The 19,283-nt window shown below is 39.2% G+C and overlaps 2 protein-coding genes across 5 annotated transcripts; both read right to left on the bottom strand.

Annotated features, from left to right (window-relative positions):
• Positions 1-6,703: 6,703 nt before the first annotated feature.
• On the bottom strand, positions 6,704-9,441 carry LOC137037320 (counting factor associated protein D-like). Of its 2 annotated transcripts, none has more exons than XM_067411215.1 (7): positions 8,929-9,441; positions 8,420-8,467; positions 8,239-8,337; positions 7,988-8,148; positions 7,571-7,820; positions 7,283-7,478; positions 6,704-7,185 (listed from the first exon to the last, which is right to left on the bottom strand). In XM_067411215.1, the coding sequence occupies exons 1-7, from the start codon at positions 8,951-8,953 to the stop codon at positions 7,047-7,049; spliced, it is 918 nt and encodes a 305-aa protein (XP_067267316.1). In that variant the 5' UTR covers positions 8,954-9,441; the 3' UTR covers positions 6,704-7,046. The 2 variants fall into 2 exon arrangements, with proteins under 2 accessions (XP_067267316.1, XP_067267317.1); XM_067411216.1 differs by having other exon boundaries at positions 8,932-9,441.
• A 1,069-nt stretch (positions 9,442-10,510) lies between these two features.
• On the bottom strand, positions 10,511-19,270 carry sytl1 (synaptotagmin-like 1). Of its 3 annotated transcripts, none has more exons than XM_067411666.1 (15): positions 19,118-19,270; positions 17,909-18,099; positions 17,685-17,827; positions 17,432-17,597; positions 15,654-15,708; positions 15,534-15,564; positions 15,383-15,447; positions 15,214-15,303; positions 14,964-15,130; positions 13,711-13,813; positions 13,458-13,619; positions 13,300-13,378; positions 12,095-12,194; positions 11,815-12,014; positions 10,511-11,292 (listed from the first exon to the last, which is right to left on the bottom strand). In XM_067411666.1, the coding sequence occupies exons 2-15, from the start codon at positions 18,022-18,024 to the stop codon at positions 11,150-11,152; spliced, it is 1,620 nt and encodes a 539-aa protein (XP_067267767.1). In that variant the 5' UTR covers positions 18,025-18,099; positions 19,118-19,270; the 3' UTR covers positions 10,511-11,149. The 3 variants fall into 3 exon arrangements, with proteins under 3 accessions (XP_067267767.1, XP_067267769.1, XP_067267768.1); XM_067411668.1 differs by having other exon boundaries at positions 15,534-15,561; XM_067411667.1 differs by having other exon boundaries at positions 17,909-18,051.
• Between the last annotated feature and the right edge of the window lie 13 nt (positions 19,271-19,283).

Raw genomic sequence — 19,283 nt, 5'->3', positions numbered from 1 at the left:
CCAAACCTGTTAAATTCTTTGTTCTGCTGAACACAAAAGAAGATATTTTGAAGAATTTGGGTAACCAAACAGTTGACGGACAGACCCATTGATTTCCATAGTAAAGAAAAAAATATGGAAGTCAAAGTGAACCAGAAACTGTGTTACTGACATTCTTCAAAAATATCTTCTGTGTTCAGCAGACCAAAGAAATTAACAGGTTTGGAACAATTTGAGTCAATGATGACAGAATTTTAATTTTTGGTGAACTTATTTTTCCCCTTAAGCTTATTAATAAGACAAAGGTGTTTTGCACCCTTTCTCATTGTCATCTTTTCCTGTTTTTAATTTGTTCTAGTCACGTACACCTTTCAAGAGTATCTTGTAATTTCCTATAAGAGGGAAACCTAGGAACAGGTTTAATTTCTCATCAGTGTAATCTAATGAGAGATGGAAAGTAACTTAAAAGAAATGCTTGAATCTTGAGGTGAGCTACTGATACTGTGAAAATATACTCACATTAGAATGAAATAAAAAATAAACATCCTTATAATTGTGATATATTATTTAACTTTTTTTGCTTTTTATTTATTTACATTTTAAGTATATTAGTAATATTAATAGAGTAATATTAAACATTTAACAAAATGCATAATTAAAGCAGTAATATGTATATTTTCATCAGAATTATTGCACTTCCATTCTATTGCACTCAGTCATTTGACGCTCCTTCAGTGAAGTCTGTGAAGTTTAAAGGTGCCCTAGAATTAAAAATTTAATTTATCTTGGCATAGTTGAATAACAAGAGTTCAATACATGGAAATGACATACAGTGAGTCTCAAATTCCATTGTTTCCTCCTCCTTATGTAAATCTCATTTGTTTAAAAGACCTCAGAAGAACAGGTGAATCTCAACATAACACCGACTGTTACGTAACAGTCGGGATCATTAATATGTACGGCTCCAATATTTGCATATACCAGCCCATGTTCAAGGCATTACACAAGGGCAGCCAGTATTAACGTCTGGATCTGTGCACAGCTGAATCATCAGACTAGGTAAGCAAGCAAGAACAACAGCGAAAAAAGGCAGATGGAGCAATAATAACTGACATGATCCATGATATCATGATATTTTTAGTGATTGTTTGTAAACTGTCTTTCTAAATGTTTTGTTAGCATGTTGCTAATGTACTGTTAATGTGGTAAAAGTTACCATCGTTTCTTACTGTATTCATGGAGACAAGAGCCGTCGCTATTTTCATTTTTAAACACTTGCAGTCTGTATAATTCATAAACACATCTTCATTCTTTATAAATCTCTCCAACAGTGTAGAATTAGCCGTTAGCCACGGATCACAGCCTCAAAATCATTCAGAATCAAATGTAAACAATATAACAGTATACAATACTCACATAATCCGATGCATGCATGCAGTATGCATGACGAACACTTTGTAAAGATCCATTTTAAGGGTTATATTAGCTGTGTGAACTTTGTTTATGCACTGTTTAAGGCAAGCGCGAGCTCCGTGGGCGGGGAGCGTGAGCATTTAAAGGGGCGGCATAGCCTGAATTGGCGCATTTCTAATGATGCCCCAAAATAGGCAGTTAAAAAAATTATTTAAAAAAATCTATGGGGTATTTTGAGCTGAAACTTCACAGACACATTCAGGGGACACCTTAGACTTATATTACATCTTGTAAAAAAACCATGGACTTTCTCTGGCAGCTGTCACTGTTTGTAGCACCCACTACTGGCCAATTACATTAATTCAATGTAATATTAACTACATTTGAACAAAATAACATGCTATATAGCAGACATAGGACTGTCATGTTTTTTTTTAAATTTTTTCCCCCTAACTTTGCAGAAATGTTTGAAAAAAAAAAATTGAGACCAAGTTAAAAAATGTATAAAATTTATATAGGCTACTTGGTCTTTTTATAATTCATCCTAATGTAATCTGTAAAAACCAGTGTTTATTTTTGCTTAATGAATAATCTGACAATTTAAATTTACACAGAGATCGTCATTTTTTTTTTTTTTACTATAGTGAATAAACTGTAATAATGAATGAAATGTTCAAGGCGTCTGAATAAATTTTGGTTTGACTGTAGATAGGTTCTCTTCATATCAACGTATATTATGTTACATACTGTGTTATAGACACATACTATACACATGTATACTGTGTTTCAGACAGACCTGCCGGCTCTACAAGCCCTGGATGGACATTGCCAGAAATGTGACAGATCTCATCTCTTCTCATTCTTTGCGCCTCAGAATTCATGATGTATGATCTTTCATACTGTCACGATCACCGTCTGTTCCTGCCAGTTCCCGGACTACATTACCCATAATCCCCTCTGCCATTCACCTGCACTCACTCCACCAATCACTACACTAATCACCACACCCAGCTGCCACGCATTACCAGGACTATAAAGGACTTTCACACACACCACCTCACCACGAAGTCTTGTTTTCCCTGTGATGCAATTCCGAGCGATTATACCGTCTGATTGTCTGTCACCATACCTCTTGTCTTTCGTTTATGATCCTGTGCCGCCTGTCCTGACCATTGCTTTGTATACTGTTCTGTGATTGATATCTGCCAGCCCTGACCCTCTGCTTGTTCCTGACTACGATTCTGCCTGTCCCTCGCTGTTCCTGTTTGCCCCTGTTCGACCCAGCCTGTATGACTACGCTCACTATTAATAAAGCTTTGCATTTGGATCCCTACCCGAGTCCAGCCTTCATTACAGAAGACTTCGCCAACACAGATCCAGCAGCTTTCGTGAGTGTTCCTGTCATTACCACCATGAATCCAACCGCCCAGTTGATCGGCCTCCATCAAGGAGATAGATGCATTGAGGATTATGTAACAGACTTTATTGAACTGGCGCATTTGACCTGCTTTACCGAGGAGTGTCTCATGATATTCTTCCGCGGTGGACTATCAGGCCCGCTCAGTGCCATCATGCAGTTACATGATCGCGACGGGACTTTAGAACAGTATATAGAACAGGCTTTGCAACTGAGTGGATCCTCCTTTACTGTGGGTGTCGCGGAGGGACACGACAGTTCGCGGTGTCACGAAATGGCTGCCGCTCAGGAGAGAACTCACAAGATGGCGATCACTACGTTACCTGTCACCGCTGATCACCCCGAGCAACGTCACGTCTCCACTGATCGCCCAGAGCCAAGTCAGGTCTCTGGATCAGTCAGAAAGCAGCTAGGATTATGTTCCAGTGTGGCTGATCCTCCGCTGACTTCAGCACGAGCGGCTGGCATTCCCAAGCCTCTGCCGGCCGCTTCGCTCTCAAGCCCGGTGGCCGCTTCGCTCTCAAGCCCGGTGGCCGCTTCGCTCTCAAGCCCGGTGGCCGCTTCGCACTCAAGCCAGTCGGCCGCTTCGCTCTCAAGCCCGGTGGCCGCTTCGCACTCAAGTCAGACGCCCGCTTCGCTCTCAAGCCCGGTGGCCACTTCGCACTCAAGTCAACCGGTCGCTTCGCACTCAAGCCCGGTGGCCGCTTCGCTCTCAAGCCCGGTGGCCGCTTCGCTCTCAAGCCCGGTGGCCGCTTCGCTCTCAAGCCCGGTGGCCGCTTCGCTCTCAAGCCCGGTGGCCGCTTCGCACTCAAGTCAGACGGCCGCTTCGCACTCAAGTCAGACGCCCGCTTCGCACTAAAGTCAGACGCCCGCTTCGCTCTCAAGTCAGACGCCCGCTTCGCTCTCAAGCCCGGTGGCCACTTCGCACTCAAGTCAACCGGTCGCTTCGCTCTCAAGCCCGGTGGCCGCTTCGCTCTCAAGCCCGGTGGCCGCTTCGCTCTCAAGCCCGGTGGCCGCTTCGCTCTCAAGCCCGGTGGCCGCTTCGCACTCAAGCCAGTCGGCCGCTTCGCTCTCAAGCCCGGTGGCCGCTTCGCTCTCAAGCCCGGTGGCCGCTTCGCACTCAAGCCAGTCGGCCGCTTCGCTCTCAAGCCCGGTGGCCGCTTCGCTCTGAAGCCCGGTGGCCGCTTCGCTCTGAAGCCCGGTGGCCGCTTCGCACTCAAGTCAGACGCCCGCTTCGCTCTCAAGCCCGGTGGCCACTTCGCACTCAAGTCAACCGGTCGCTTCGCACTCAAGCCTGGTGGCCGCTTCGCTCTCAAGCCTGCCGGCCGCTTCGCTCTCAAGCCTGCCGGCCGCTTCGCTCTCAAGCCTGCCGGCCGCTTCGCTCTCAAGCCCGGTGGCCGCTTCGCACGCAAGCTCGCCGGTTGCAACGCTCTCAAGCTCGCCGGTTGCAACGCTCTCAAGCTCGCCGGTTGCAACGCTCTCAAGCTGGCCGGTTGCAACGCTCTCAAGCTCGCCGGTTGCCATGGACTCAAGCGCCCTGGATGCGATGGACAAGATGGCTGCTGTGCCAGTGCCCACGGGCAAGATGGCCACCCCCTCGGAGCTTAAGGATATAGGGGGCGTTCCAGCCATTGAGTCTGCTCCAGAGACCGCTCCAGTCGGTGAACCGTCACCTCACTCTCGGAGGAGGAGGAGGTGGAAGAAGGCGTCCTCCTCTCCTCAGGACGCAGACGCCCTTCAAGAGGCCGCTGTGGGCCTGGGAATCATTCCAGAGGTCTCTCCAGCTCCGCCCAAGCGTCATGCCCTGCCAGCGCCTACTGAGCTCCTCGCCCTGCCGGCGCCACCTGTGCTCCTCGCCCTGCCGGCGCCACCTGTGCTCCTCGCCCTGCCGGCGCCACCTGTTCTCCTTGCCCTGCCGGCGCCACCTGTGCTCCTCGCTCTGCCGGCGTCACTCAAGCGTCTTGCCCTGCAAGAGCCACCCGAACTCCTTGCCCACAAGCCTGCAACGTACCCCGTTGAAATCCCCAAGAACTTTTTTGGGGGGGGGGGGCAGTATACCTGAGGGTGGGGAGCTTGTGTTTGGGGACCCTGCTCAACCATGGCCGTTAAGGGCCTCCGAACGACCCGTTAAGGGTCGCCTATAGACTCTGTTCTGCCGTGGCTGCCCGAGCCGCCCGAGCCGCCTGACCCGCCGTGGCCGCCCGAGGCTCCTGACCCACCGTGGCCTCCCGAGGCCCCTGACTGGCTGCTTGAGTTCCTGGACCTGCCCTGGAGACCTCCATACCCGCCTGCACATCCAGTATCTCCTGCCTGTAGGTCTCCAGGGCACCCACCCCCCCTCCCCAGTTGTGCCATCTACGGCGCGAGGACGCGCCTTCCAGGAGGGGGACATTATGTCACGATCACCGTCTGTTCCTGTCAGTTCCCGGACTACATTACCCATAATCCTCTCTGCCATTCACCTGCACTCACTCCACCAATCACTACACTAATCACCACACCCAGCTGCCACGCATTACCAGGACTATAAAGGACTTTCACACACACCACCTCACCACGAAGTCTTGTTTTCCCTGTGATGCAATTCCGAGCGATTATACCCTGTCTGATTGTCTGTCACCATACCTCTTGTCTTTCGTTTATGATCCTGTGCCGCCTGTCCTGACCATTGCTTTGTATACTGTTCTGTGATTGATATCTGCCAGCCCTGACCCTCTGCTTGTTCCTGACTACGATTCTGCCTGTCCCTCGCTGTTCCTGTTTGCCCCTGTTCGACCCAGCCTGTATGACTACGCTCACTATTAATAAAGCTTTGCATTTGGATACCTACCCGAGTCCAGCCTTCATTACACATACTAAGTGCACAAGTGAAAGTGTCTTACCTACAAAGATTTAAATAAAAAAACAAAACAATAGTAATAATAATAATCATCAATTTAAAATTTTGCTTTTCCATTCACTATTTTATGCTTCAACTCCCTTATAGAGTGTTTTATTTTCCTTTCTGCCTTACTTTCCTTTTATTTTCTTTAGAGGAACTACAACAACTATATGGGGATTGTTTAACCCTTGTTTAACCCTTTCAGGCCCAAATTATGTTTAAGATGCACAAAAATAAGCCGTTTTTTAAATACCCTTTTTTTTTATTATAAATGATCATCAATAAAAAATAATTGTTCACAATTAAAATGTAATTCATTATAGTTACAATAATTTATTCATGTTAACTAAGGTAACACTTTATTTTAGAGTTCTTGTTACATGTTGTTACTGTAATAACTATAAATTATGCAGAATTACATGCGACTAACCCTTAACCCTAATCTTAACCTTATAGTAAGTACAAGAAGTTAATTATTATTATTGCTCAGTAAATGTATAATTGTACAGCACCTTAAAATAAAGTGTAACCTTTAATCAACAGAATTATTAATTGTGAATGTCATTAATGAAGCAGATAAAGCTCTGATTATAACTGTAACTTAAACTGTGTAAGGCTAACGTGTACTTATTAATGTCACTTTTCAGCTTTATTTGACATAAAACAAAGTATTATTTATATAATAGTTTTAAACATAAATATCTGTAATATTTAGAATTCTGACATATTTTCAGAACACAAATGAAGATTTTTTTAATGAAATCTGAGAGATTTCTGTCCCTCCATTGACAGGCTACGCAACTAGCACTTTGACGTTTCAAAAAGTTCATAGAGATCGTAAAATGAATCCATATGAATTTAGCGGTTTAGTCCAACTTTTCTGAAGAGACTTAATCACTTTATATTATGAACAGATTTAATTTAGGTTCAAATTTAGAACTTATTAATGTGATAGTCATTTTTTATTTGTACTGATGTTGTGTACATTTAATCAAAGACAAAACATATGGTTTTAATCAGTATTTTAATCATTAGCTTGTCAATACATCTGGGGTTTGATAACCAACGTCACCATGATCACTTTATAAACAGATCAACTACAAACCATAAACTGAAAATGATACATGTTGCCAAAATAGCTTGAAGATGCAGATACTCAATATAACCAAATGTAATTATTCAAATAAATATTTAGAAAAAGAGTTAATTACACTAATCTCATCAGAGGACAGTATAAGTGAGCTGAACTACTTGTTTAAACAGTGTATTCTCATTTTTTTCACCTTTAAATTTCCCCTTTAGTTTATCAAACTGTAACATAAACGTTGGCAACAGACTCAAAGAAATGTGTGAGGACTATTTTGTATCTTCCTTTATCTGATCTGGAATTATTAAACCTCCTGTCATCCTGGCCTTCTCTGCCTCTGACCAATCAGCGAAGTGATTGATACCAACGCTGAATGTCAGACCGGCTCTGTTCGTAGAGTGCACACAGCTGAGGAGAAAGAGGATGTTAAACAAAAAATATCTTAAATTAGACAGTTTCATAGACTTACTACTTCTACATTGTAATGTTTGTTGTTTTTTCTCACCGAAGAGTATGTACAAAGTAGTTCTCGCGCTCCTCGTGCTCTTTCTCACTTTCATACTGACGATTAAACTTCTCCTTAAAGGGGCCGAACAATCGGTGGGCGTGGCTAACAGGGGAGGTGCTGACATAGTCTTGAAGGGGATTGGCCAATATTTGATGCTCCTCAGGAGGATCCGGAAACTCCTCATAGGTCATTCCTAATTAAACACATAATACCTCAGTGAGCTTTTGATCAGATGGTCTGTAAGTGTAAAAGAGGCGTGTCACTGAATGTGTGTTCTCCAGTTACCTCCAGGGGGTGTGAAAATGTCCGATTCAGTTTGTGAGCTGAAGTCACTGTAGTCAATCATGTATTTGTCATTGTGGGACTCCAAAAGAGTGTTGAAGCCCTCCATCTCAAAGTGGTACGGGACGGCTGGGGAATCACTTCCCTCTGGACGTTTGACCCACAGACGATATGTGTTCTTCTTATGACCAGCCTGTGTGACCTTCTTCCAGACCTCACACTGAACGCCTGCGTAATCCTCCATCTTCTCAAACTGGACAAAAACAATGATTTTATTCACATATTCACACATTTCAGGGAGTTCAGAAACAGTGACACTGATATAAAGAATAAAACTCCCGCTGGAGCAACATGCTCAAACAGCAACAATACATACTAGAGAAAGGTGAAAATGAAAAAAGCACTTTAAGTAGTACATACTTCAAAGCCCTGCAGATCAGGCAGTGCCGCCTGTGGACGTATTGGATCCTCCTTTGTACCTTTAAGCTGGAAATATTTAATTGCTTTAACTGGCACTGGTGTGATCTGGTAAATGACGCCATAATCCAAGTCGTTTCCAATCAGAAAAGTGCGCACTGTACCTGTATAGAGAGCAGCAATGAAGAGAAACTACATACATAATCTATTTAGATTTTAACACTATGTGACTTTATCATGAGAAGATCACTGACTGTTACGATAGTCGATGCGACTTCTGTTCCCCTCGAGGTCGTACCAAACTTCAAACGGTTCTGGATCAGAATCTTCAGAATAAGACAAATTCAGCTCACCTACAGAAAAGAGGCACATGTGACATACTGAAAAACAAGTGTACTGTACTGGGATGTTCTGTGTAATTAGGCAGAAATGTACCTTTGACATGATACTTCTTTCCAAAATCAGGAACTGTTTTGCCACCGACTGGTGTGGCAATTTAGGGATGAAAAAACAGATCACAATTCATTATATATACTTTTCTATAACTAAGAACAGAATAGAAACTTATTTTATCGCACAGGTTTTTTTGCAGCAGGTTTAGTGTTTACTGCCGCTGTTATTAAATCACGAGATCAACTATCATACTGTATTAACGTCATATGTCATGAGGGTCCATTGGGAGGCAGACAACTATTTATCGAACTTATTAAAGCCCCAAAGAATAGAAGATAATTAGTAAATAGCCATCGGACTGTGAATAAAATGCAGCGTCACATTTGTTGGGAATAGAAACGTTCAGGAATTCCCGTCAAATAAATGCTGTTTTCGCTGTATAAAATGCACACAACAAACATTGAATGGTTATTTATATACGTGAATATACACTACTGTAAACACAAGAGAAAGCAATGAAGATGAAGTGGGTAAAAAGGATAAAACTTAACCACCAGTGGTTCTCTCCTCCGCCATGTTTGAAGTTTACAGACACACCCTGGAATGAGAGACTCGTGCAAGAATCATTTGCGAAATCACAAGATAAACCACAAATGAAAAGTGACTCTGTGGAAAAATGTAGACCAAGTTAAATATGCAATTAAATGTATACATTTTTACATATTACAACTATAAAGAATGTCTGTCATTTTTTTTAATTCATCATACTATTGCAAGCAAAAATTAAACACTGATTTTAACAGATTACTGAATAATCTGACGAAAAAAAAAAGAATATACAATATCAGAACTTGATTTGATATAGACAGTCATTTTGTGGAAACTGATGCAATGTACATTTAATTAAAGAAAAAGTGTGGTTTTAATCATTATTTCATTACATTTGGGGTTTGACCAGCAATGAGCACTTTATAAACAGACCAGCTACAAATAATACACTGAAAATGATATGTCACAAAATATCTTAAAGGGTTAGTTCACCCAAAAATGAAAATTCTGTCATCTATTACTTACCCCCATGTCGTTTCACACCCGTAAGACCTTCGTTAATCTTCAGAACACAAATAAAGATATTTTAGTTGAAATCCGATGCATGGCTCCGTAAGGCCTTCATAGGGAGCAATGACATTTCCTCTCTCAAGATCCATTAATGTACTAAAAACATATTTAAATCAGTTCATGTGAGTACAGTGGTTCAATATTAATATTATAAAGCAAAGAGAATATTTTTGGTGCACCAAAAAAAAAAAAAAAACTTATTTAGTGATGACCGATTTCAAAACACTGCTTCATGAAGCATCGGATCATAAATGAATCAGTGTGTCAAATCAGTGCGTCCCAATTCGCGTACTTATGCACTATTCTATGACGTTTTTAAGTATAAATAGTGCGAGTAGTGCATTCACACTGAAAGTTCCAAAAAGAAAAAGTGCACTTTAAATACCCGGATGATGCACTAAATTAATGGAAAAAACGAAGTGTGTAATGTTGGACACTTTGTGCACTCAACTGTCGCAGCTTTAATTACGTAGTGGAGGGGAAGGGAGGATCAGACTCCGTTGTGAAATGACAAAATAACCGTATACAATTCGCGCACTACATGGATGAGTACATAGTGCACAGGTACAGAGTGTATAAGTTAGTGTATAGTGCGTCATTTGGGACGCAACTGAAGATTCAGATCGCGGGTCAAACTGCTAAACTGCTGAAATCACGTGACTTTGGCGCTCCGAACAACAGATTCGACACGCAGATTCATTTATGATCCGATGCTTCCTGAAGCAGCAGTGCTTTGAAATCAGCCATCACTATATAAGTCGTTATTTTATTTTTTTGGCACACCAAAAATATTCTCATGGCTTTATAATATTAATATTGAATCACTGTACTCACATGAACTGATTTAAATATTTTTTTAGTACATTAATGGATCTTGAGAGAGGAAATGTCATTGCTCCCTATGCAGGCCTCACTGAGCCATCGGATTTCAACAAAAATATCTTAATTTGTGTTCTGAAGATGAATGTCTTACGGGTGTGGAACGGCATGAGTGTGAGTAATTAATGACAGAATTTTCATTTTTGGGTGAACTAACCCTTTAAAAACGCAGATACTCCATTTATCACAATATAATTATTCAAAAGATGAAAATACCACTATTCTCATAAGAAAACAGTTTAAGTTAGTTGAACTATTTTTTAAGACAATGAATTCTCATTTTTCTCCCTCAGATCTGCATGACAAACTCTTCATATATGTTGGCAACTACTCAAAGAAATGTGTGAGGCCTGTTTTGTAACAAATCCACTACATATGCACATTATGTTTGATTGTTTCTATTCCCTTTTAGAATTGTATGTAGTGGAGGATGATCTCATCTCTGTCCTGTACAGATTGCTACAGTATTTGGAGGTGAATTTCTTACATAAGTCAGATAAGGATGCACCATGACATGTTTAAATGAAACATGGTTGATATCCTCCAACTGGATGGTATCCTAGTCTAAAGCTAAAAATCTGTGCCCATCGTACATGATGAAATCTGTCAACTCCGACTGCCTATAATCTGCAGACTGGCTCTGACTTGTGGCAGCTTGTGTCAACTCATCCAGACAGCAAATCAGATCAAACATCTGTGTAGTGTATTCCAGTCTTTACTCAAAATGTCTTGCAACCAAAGTCACATGGTGAATCTGCATAAGTTAAACAAAGTTCACTCGGAGCAGAGCTGTAAGTTGGTTCTGATTGGCAGACTAGTGTCCACCCAGCTGCTGGGGCTCTGAATCACACTTGACCACACACTGATCTCATCTTCTGTAGAATCCATCCAGCAAACTGACTGACCGTAACTCACTCCTGCAACACACACACACACACACACAAAAACACACTGTCGTAAAGAGGAACTATAAAGTTTTTTTACATTTTCAACTTTCTTTAGTGTGTAATGTTGCTGTTTGAGCATGAAAAAGGTAGCTTGCGTTTTCTTCCAGGAAAAAACGTGTCACCATATTACTAATTTAAATAATTCCTGCCCAAGGCATATGCAAAATAAGGGGGTGGGGCCTGGTTGAGTTAGTTAGTAGTGTGTTGAAACTGGCGGTTATGATAAGGGGCGGGACATTTCCCAATCACGCTTGAAGCGGATGACCAATCACAACATAATGCTCCAGCCGACCAATCAGAGCACATTGTGCTTTCAGAAGGAGGGGCAGGAACTAAACAGAGCGTTACTGACAGACTGGGAAGAGAGGTGCCGCAACAATGTCAAATGTGAAAAATAAGCATGAAATCAAAACTTTGAAAAAATGACATAATAGGTCATCTTTAACTCTCAGCTGTTTTATTTTTATTGCAATATGTTCAAATCTGTATTACCTGAGCCTGTGCTGAGTCGTACTCCACCCAGACAGCTGGAGGGATGTAGATTCCAGACCGTTATCTCTGCACACGCCTGAATGAGATCACTGGACTGAAACCCGTCATAAACCATGGTGTGATTGAACACCGGATTGACAGAACCTCGCACCGGCCGAGTCTGCTGGCCACTGACGCCGCTTTCATCTGGTAACACCACACTGTACAAACACACTCTATACTCATGCACTCGTACATAATGAAAAAATTAAACCACTCTGTCATGAATGTGCACACACACCTTTTCACATATGTATTGGGTGCGCCACGCTTTGTGGGAAGTAGACCAACAATCTCTCTCAACCATATATGGAGCTCACCAGTCAGTGGATACCCATTTCCTACAGCCACAGAACACACGAAACAAGACATTGACATGAAGGTGACTAACATGCTGTACCTGTATTAACCACAGGAGGGCACTACTGTCCCAGGACCAATCAGTAATGAGAGGGGGGCGATTAAGGTCCTCTTCAGCAGGATTTCCCAAACAATGGGTTTGTAAGTGGATGAAAGCTAATAATTATTTATGAATAATAATTAATTATTTGTAATAAATAATTAAATCATAAAATTTAAAATAAATAAATAGGACTGTACAATTAATTGAAAAAAAAAACATATGGCTTTGTGTGATCAAATCATTTAAAAAAAATATTTTGATACATTTCAACATTTTTGTTGTAATAAACCTGTTGTCAACTAAACAGCAAAAAATATTTACCACCAAAATAAAAGCTTGAGGGTTTGAATAATTTAAGACATTGGTATTGTAACAAATTGTAAAATAACATTTTGTAATTATCAAATATTAATTTATTTATTTGAAAGTGCAATTGCATTTTTACAATAATAATATATTTCTGGGTTCATTTTAATGACAGTAATAACAATAATAATATAAAAATGTCAAAATAATTGACGAAATAAAAAAAATTAAACACTTTATTTTATTTGTTAACCTGCATGACATGTGACCATTATCCAATATCAGAGAGCTGTGAACATCCGAATATCTTGTTAAAGGCACAATATGTAAAATTTTTGTACTAAAATATCCAAAAACCACTAAAACTGTATTATATACTTTGTTGACTTGTGTACTTACATGATCCCAAATGTATCCAAGAATGTTTAAATCCAGAGAAATAAGCAATTTTAACCAGGACACAGACCGTGTCTGTGCATCGCTTATCAATGATATCATACCCACGTTACCCTCGATTTACCCTGTTTTATTAGACAACTGTAGCATAATAAATTCCAGCGGCTGGAATATTTTATATCAAAGGGATTCGGCTGACAAAAAAAGTTTGGGAATCCCTGCTCAAGAGTACATCCTTTTACAGAAGGGCCATAAAAATTGGTAATGGGCCGCATTAATTTTAGCAATGGCCCTACATATAAATGTGGATATAAAGGTTTTAAATATCTGTTCAGACTCACCTTCTGAACCCGGAGGAACAAACTTAATTGAGAACAGAATGGTTCCTCTGCTGATGATGGCATCTGGACTTAACTGAACCTACATCAAGAAAGAGAGTCTCCTGATGAGACCGGTTTATTTCACTACAGATATCAAACCCTTTCTGAATTGGGCTCACTCTTGGCTGGAGGTTGTGCCAGGTTGGCTGGCTCTGGCTCCAGTTCCACTGACCCAGCCTCACTTCCACCTCGCCCAGGAAGAGGTTTCTCCTCATTCTCTCCATGTGCCAGACTGACACACTCAACACACGAGCCTGGAGGTCCAGTCTGCGCACTTTGTACTGTTACAGGCGACATTTTGTAGTTAAGTTCAGTAATGTGTTTTAAATCCATAGGAGTAATTTGTGAAATAATAAATAAAAGAGAACTGACTTTCATGGTTTCATCATAGACAGGATTTAATGTTTTCCTCCTGACTGCAGTTTTTTTCTTACTGCGGGAGGTGTTGTCGGGGAGAAGGTAAACTTTAACATATCTGTGTATGAGAGACAGATAGAGGCCATTAATTACATACTCTACCATTCAAAAGTTTTTTTATTTTTTAATATGGTAACACTTAAAGCTTTTATGCATTATTCATAATGTACGTTATAGTGCATTATATCTGTTCATAAATAATTGTAACCAAAGTTAAAATGCATTATAATATTTGCAGATTCATTGTTACATCTGAAATTGGTTGTTTGTCCTGTTTTTTAATGCATTATACTTTCTAAAGTTTTAACAATAAATAAATAAGTATTATAATGTATTATAACATTTACAATTATTCATGAAATCTTACATGCATTATAAGGTGCATTACAAGACATAATTAATACATTAATTATACTTTTATAATTCATTATAAAATATATATAAAGGCTTTAAATAGTGTTACTAATAATACTTTTAATAATAATAATAATAATAAACTATTTTATATAGCGCCTTTAAAAGTTGCATCTCAAAGTGTTTCACAGAAACATAGATAAAATACATTGAAAAAAATAGAAACTATACATTAGAGCAAATTTAAGAGAGAAAGATGCATTAAAAAATTAATCACTTGTATGCTAACTTAAAAAAATAAGTTTTAAGTGAAGATTTAAAAATATTATTATTATTACTTTTATTCAGCAAAGATGCATTAAATTGATCAAAAGTAAAGACATTTATAATGTTACATCTTTCAATTCATCAAAGAATCCTGAAAAAAAATATCATATTTTCCACAAAAATATGAAGCAGCACAACTGTTTTCAACATTGATAATAATAAGAAATGTTTCTTGAGCAGCAAATCATCATATTAGAATGATTTCTGAATGATCATGTGACACTGAAGACTAGAGTAATGATGCCGAAAATTCAGATTTGATCACAGGAATAAATTAAAGGTTAATTTCGAATTAAAAATTAAAAATGTAATAATATTTCACAATATTACTGTTTCTACTGTATTTTTGATCAACCCTGGTGAGACTTCTTTCAAAAATATTAAAATAAATAAATAAAAATACTAAAAATATGAAATTGGGGAGACATATAGATAGACATATACAAATATAGCGTGACTACTTTCCCGTTTCATACATAGTTAATAGTTATGACTGAATGAAAATGACCATGCCATTGTACACTTACGGGTCCGATCGATTTTTGCGGGCTGACGCGAGGTCTTGGCAGCGTATTATGTGCACGTGAAGCTCCTCCTTCTTGACGTCATACTGCAACGAGAACTGGATCCGCCCTGATACGACAACATCCCCGAAATCGCCCACACTGTACAGGCTCATCAAACTGCCATTCATCTACTCACACAGAAACGGCACTGTTTACACCTTCAAAGCTTGTGCAGACGATCATGTGTTGTGTTTGAGAGAGTGTGTCTTACCATATGATGGGAGATCAAGCTGCTAACTGAGCCAAACCTAGTGTAGTCTAGTTCAGTGCTGCCAGAGTCAATGTCCCCCTCTGAGTCGATCTACAGAAACACAGATACACATTACACAACAGGTTCTCACAAATGTGTGTATCTGCACAACAGGCCTTATTGAACAGACCTGCAGAGATGGTGATGCACTTGGTGAAATTCTCCTTTCTTTGTCTGCTGACTCTTCAAATCCTCCTGAGGCATGAGGGGAAGGAGAAAGTGAGCTTTAATGCATTTATAAATGCATCATATGATTTGACTGTATGTATAGTGTATTTTACCTTCAAGACCATTTCCTATCGCTGCGTTCTTCTGTTCAAAGCAAGAACATTATGTAAAATCTCACATGCAGTAGCACATATTTCACACACATTATAATATAATCTTAAATGTAAACTGACCTTTGTGATGTGTCTTGTCCTGGATTGTGGTTCAGGGGTTAGCTTGGGAATGACACTAAAAAGAAAGTACCACAATATAAGACAGTAAATCATATTTAAACGAATAGCTGAATATTAGTTCACACCCTTGCATCTGTCGCTATTGGCCTGCTTAGTTGGGGAACTAATCCATTTAAAGGATTAGTTCACTTCTGAATTAAAATTTCCTGGTAATTTACTCACCCTCATGTCATCCAATATGTTTATGTCTTTCTTTCTTCAGTCGAAAAGAAATTAAGGTTTTAAAGGAAAACATTCCAGGATTTTTCTCCATATAGTGGACTTCAATGGACTCCAAACGGTTGAAGGTCAAAATTACAGTTTCAGTGCAGCTTCAAAGAGCTCTACATGAGGAATAAGGGTCTTATCTAATGAAACAATTGGTAATTTTCTAAAAAAAAAATATAAAATTTATATACTTTTTAACCACAAATGCTCATCTTGCACTGCTCTGCGATGCGCCACGCATTATGTAATCACGTCGGAAAGGTCACGCGTGACGTAGGCAGAAGTGCCACGGTAGGTTGGAAAACATCTAATTTTCTCCTCCAACTTCAAAATCATCCAACATCATTGTTTTACCTTTTTTTGTAAAGGGTGTTTGACTTAATCTTTGCACGTTTGCTTTGTAAACACTTGCTTGCTACTTCCACCTAAAAAAGTGTGACCTTTCCATCGTGATTACGTAATGCGTGGCGCATCACATATAAATATTTTTATATAAATATTTTTATATATATATATATATATATATATATATATATATATATATATATATATATATATATATATATATATATATATATATTATATATATTCAAACTGTTGAAGTCCACTATATGGAGAAAAATCCTGGAATGTTTTCCTCAAAAACCTTAATTTCTTTTCGACTGAAGAAAGAAAGACATGAACATCTTGGAAGACATGGGGGTGAGTAAAGGGTTAGTTCACCCAAAGGTCTTTACAACCTTTCTGAACCTTGAAAATGGTAGTTGCGTTGGATCTGTATGGAGGGACAGAAACCTCTCAGATTTCATCAAAAAGATCTTTATTTGTGTTCTGAAGATGAACGAATGTCTTACGGGTTTAGAATGACATGAGGGTGAGTAATTAATGACAGAATTTTCATTTTTTGGGTGAACTTACCCTTTAATATTCAGTAACATTGATTTGTCTGCACTGACAATATTGAACGAGAACAAAACCTGAACGATGATGCTTTATAGTTGATTCGACTTCATAATTAATAAACTTTGCAACATCGACACCGTTATTGAACTGAATCAACGCTGAACTGAATTACAACAGCTGAATTTCAAAATTGCTGAAATTTACACAGTTATCGTGTGCTTTACAGCAGAATTTGAATGTCTTATATTTAATGAAGTTTTCATCATTGATAGTTATTTTCCTGTTTATTACTGTAAAACTGAGTCGAAACAATCTACATTGCATTGTTTAAAGCGGTATATAAATGAGGATGACATGAGATGAAGTGATCAAACATATCTGCACAGAAAATATTCTCATTCAAAATTTCTGAAGCTAGTGAATGAGTTTTCAATCATATTACAATGTTTAAACATCATTTTAAACATCTGATGCACATGAAATATGATCAAGCACACTGCATTTAATGGATTCAATGCATCTTTATATTAATATAAAGATTTTTAGATGCATTCAATTCATTCAGTCGAAAGTTAAAGTAGAGAGATGACACCACAAGTTGCACCAACCTTTCTCCATCTTCTTTTTCTCTTTCCTTCTCTTCCTGACACTTGTCATCCTCTCTTACACTTATATTTTCCTGCAATTCTGTACTCTTTTCTTCCTCTCTCTGCTCATGTAATTGAGAACAGTTATGACCTTTTTCTTCACCGAATATTGCAGATAAGGGTATATCTACATTAAACAAAAAACACAATATTGTCAACACATGTATATGCACACAAATACTACTCTACAGGGATGAGTAGGAGATCATGTGACCTTTTTCACGTCGTTTACGGCGTATTGAGGAATGCACGACATCAGCTCCTCCCTTCTCATATCTTTTAGCGCGCTCTTCATGAAACCACGCGCCCGAGAGAGAGCGCAGACGGACGGGGTCTGACACCGTCTGCTGAAGCTTACTGAAAACACAAGAACTTCATCATATATTGCTCTTATGACTTATATGAGCCAAATACATCCAGTATTGTACACAGACTGACCGTACTCTCCCTTCCTCTTTGCTGCGTAGTTCAGCATCTCTCAGCAGAACATTGAGAATTACAGTTTGCTCCACCTCAGTCAGGTGACACAGATCTAATGTAGGTTCCCCTTCCATTACAGGCACACTTTACAGTGTTCACACCTGGTTATTGAGATGATTTAGATTAGATTTAGAAACCACACCCAAGAGCTGCAGATGGAAATGTGGGAACATGAATGCACAAATGAGAGAATACAAATAAACAATTAAAAACAATAAAGATTCTTGTATCAGAAGAAGCATTTTTCAATTGCAAAAATTAATTTTAAGCTCCAACATGCATTAATGTTTATTCATGTCCTCCAGATGCAATAAAGGGACTTTCAAGTTCCCTAAAACAAGAAAAAACTACATAGGCATGTGAATAGATCACTATTTTTATTTATTTTAATATGTACACAGCTACATTAATAACATCAACTTCCTCAGAGATTATATTTTCAATGCTTTTTTTTTTTTTACACGTTATTTAATAAATTGAAAATTTGGTTTGCTTTTTACCCAATAAATAATATTTCTTTACAGTCCAAAATGAATATCCTTCAGTAACAATCAATGGTAAAGCAAATAAAGATTTGTTTTCCAAACCACTAAATTCACAAGAATACATATTCAACTCCTATGCAACGGTGTTTAAATGTATAAATTTGCATTATATTTGGTGAATTCAGGGTAATTGGGACACTTTGCTATTGAGATGACTGGAAAAAAAGTGTCCCAATCAACCTGAATTCACCCCCATTTCATTATACTGATATAGAAACAATTTCCCTGCTTTGTCCCAAACTATACTGCCAAATAAAGAGAAAAAAATCCTGCTGCAGGAAATGATTTCCTATATAAATATCTGCTACAAAGCGACGCTCGTATCGCGCACGCGCAAAACAAACAGTGACAAACAAGGCAAAAGTAAACAAATTTCTTACTACTTCGCTGAGGCGAAGTGTTTATCTACTTCCATAATACATATAACAAAAACAAGCTATTATAATGAACTCTAGATCAAACTACTAAAGACTTTCGGTAAGTTAAATGTCCAATACTCGAGGATAAATTAACAGATGGGAATCGCACCTGTCAAACTCTCTCACTTGAACCCAACCAAAGGTGGAAAAGAATGATAAAGGCAATTAATGCTGACTTAAACAACAAAATGTAATATATTTACCTCATCTAACGTCCTCTGGGTCGTTCATTCTCGTAGTTGTTTAGTTGTCTGTAGTTTCTAAACACACACTCGCTTGTGTGGTTTTGGCAGGACTGGCACTCTCACAATAGCGCTCGGGCACAGAGCAAAACGCGAACCGGATTCTCACACATCACCGAGTATGCAC

The sequence above is a fragment of the Chanodichthys erythropterus genome, chromosome 15 (assembly GCF_024489055.1).
Source record: "Chanodichthys erythropterus isolate Z2021 chromosome 15, ASM2448905v1, whole genome shotgun sequence".
Taxonomy (NCBI): Eukaryota; Metazoa; Chordata; class Actinopteri; order Cypriniformes; family Xenocyprididae; genus Chanodichthys; species Chanodichthys erythropterus.
This window is presented reverse-complemented; position numbering and strand designations above follow the sequence as displayed.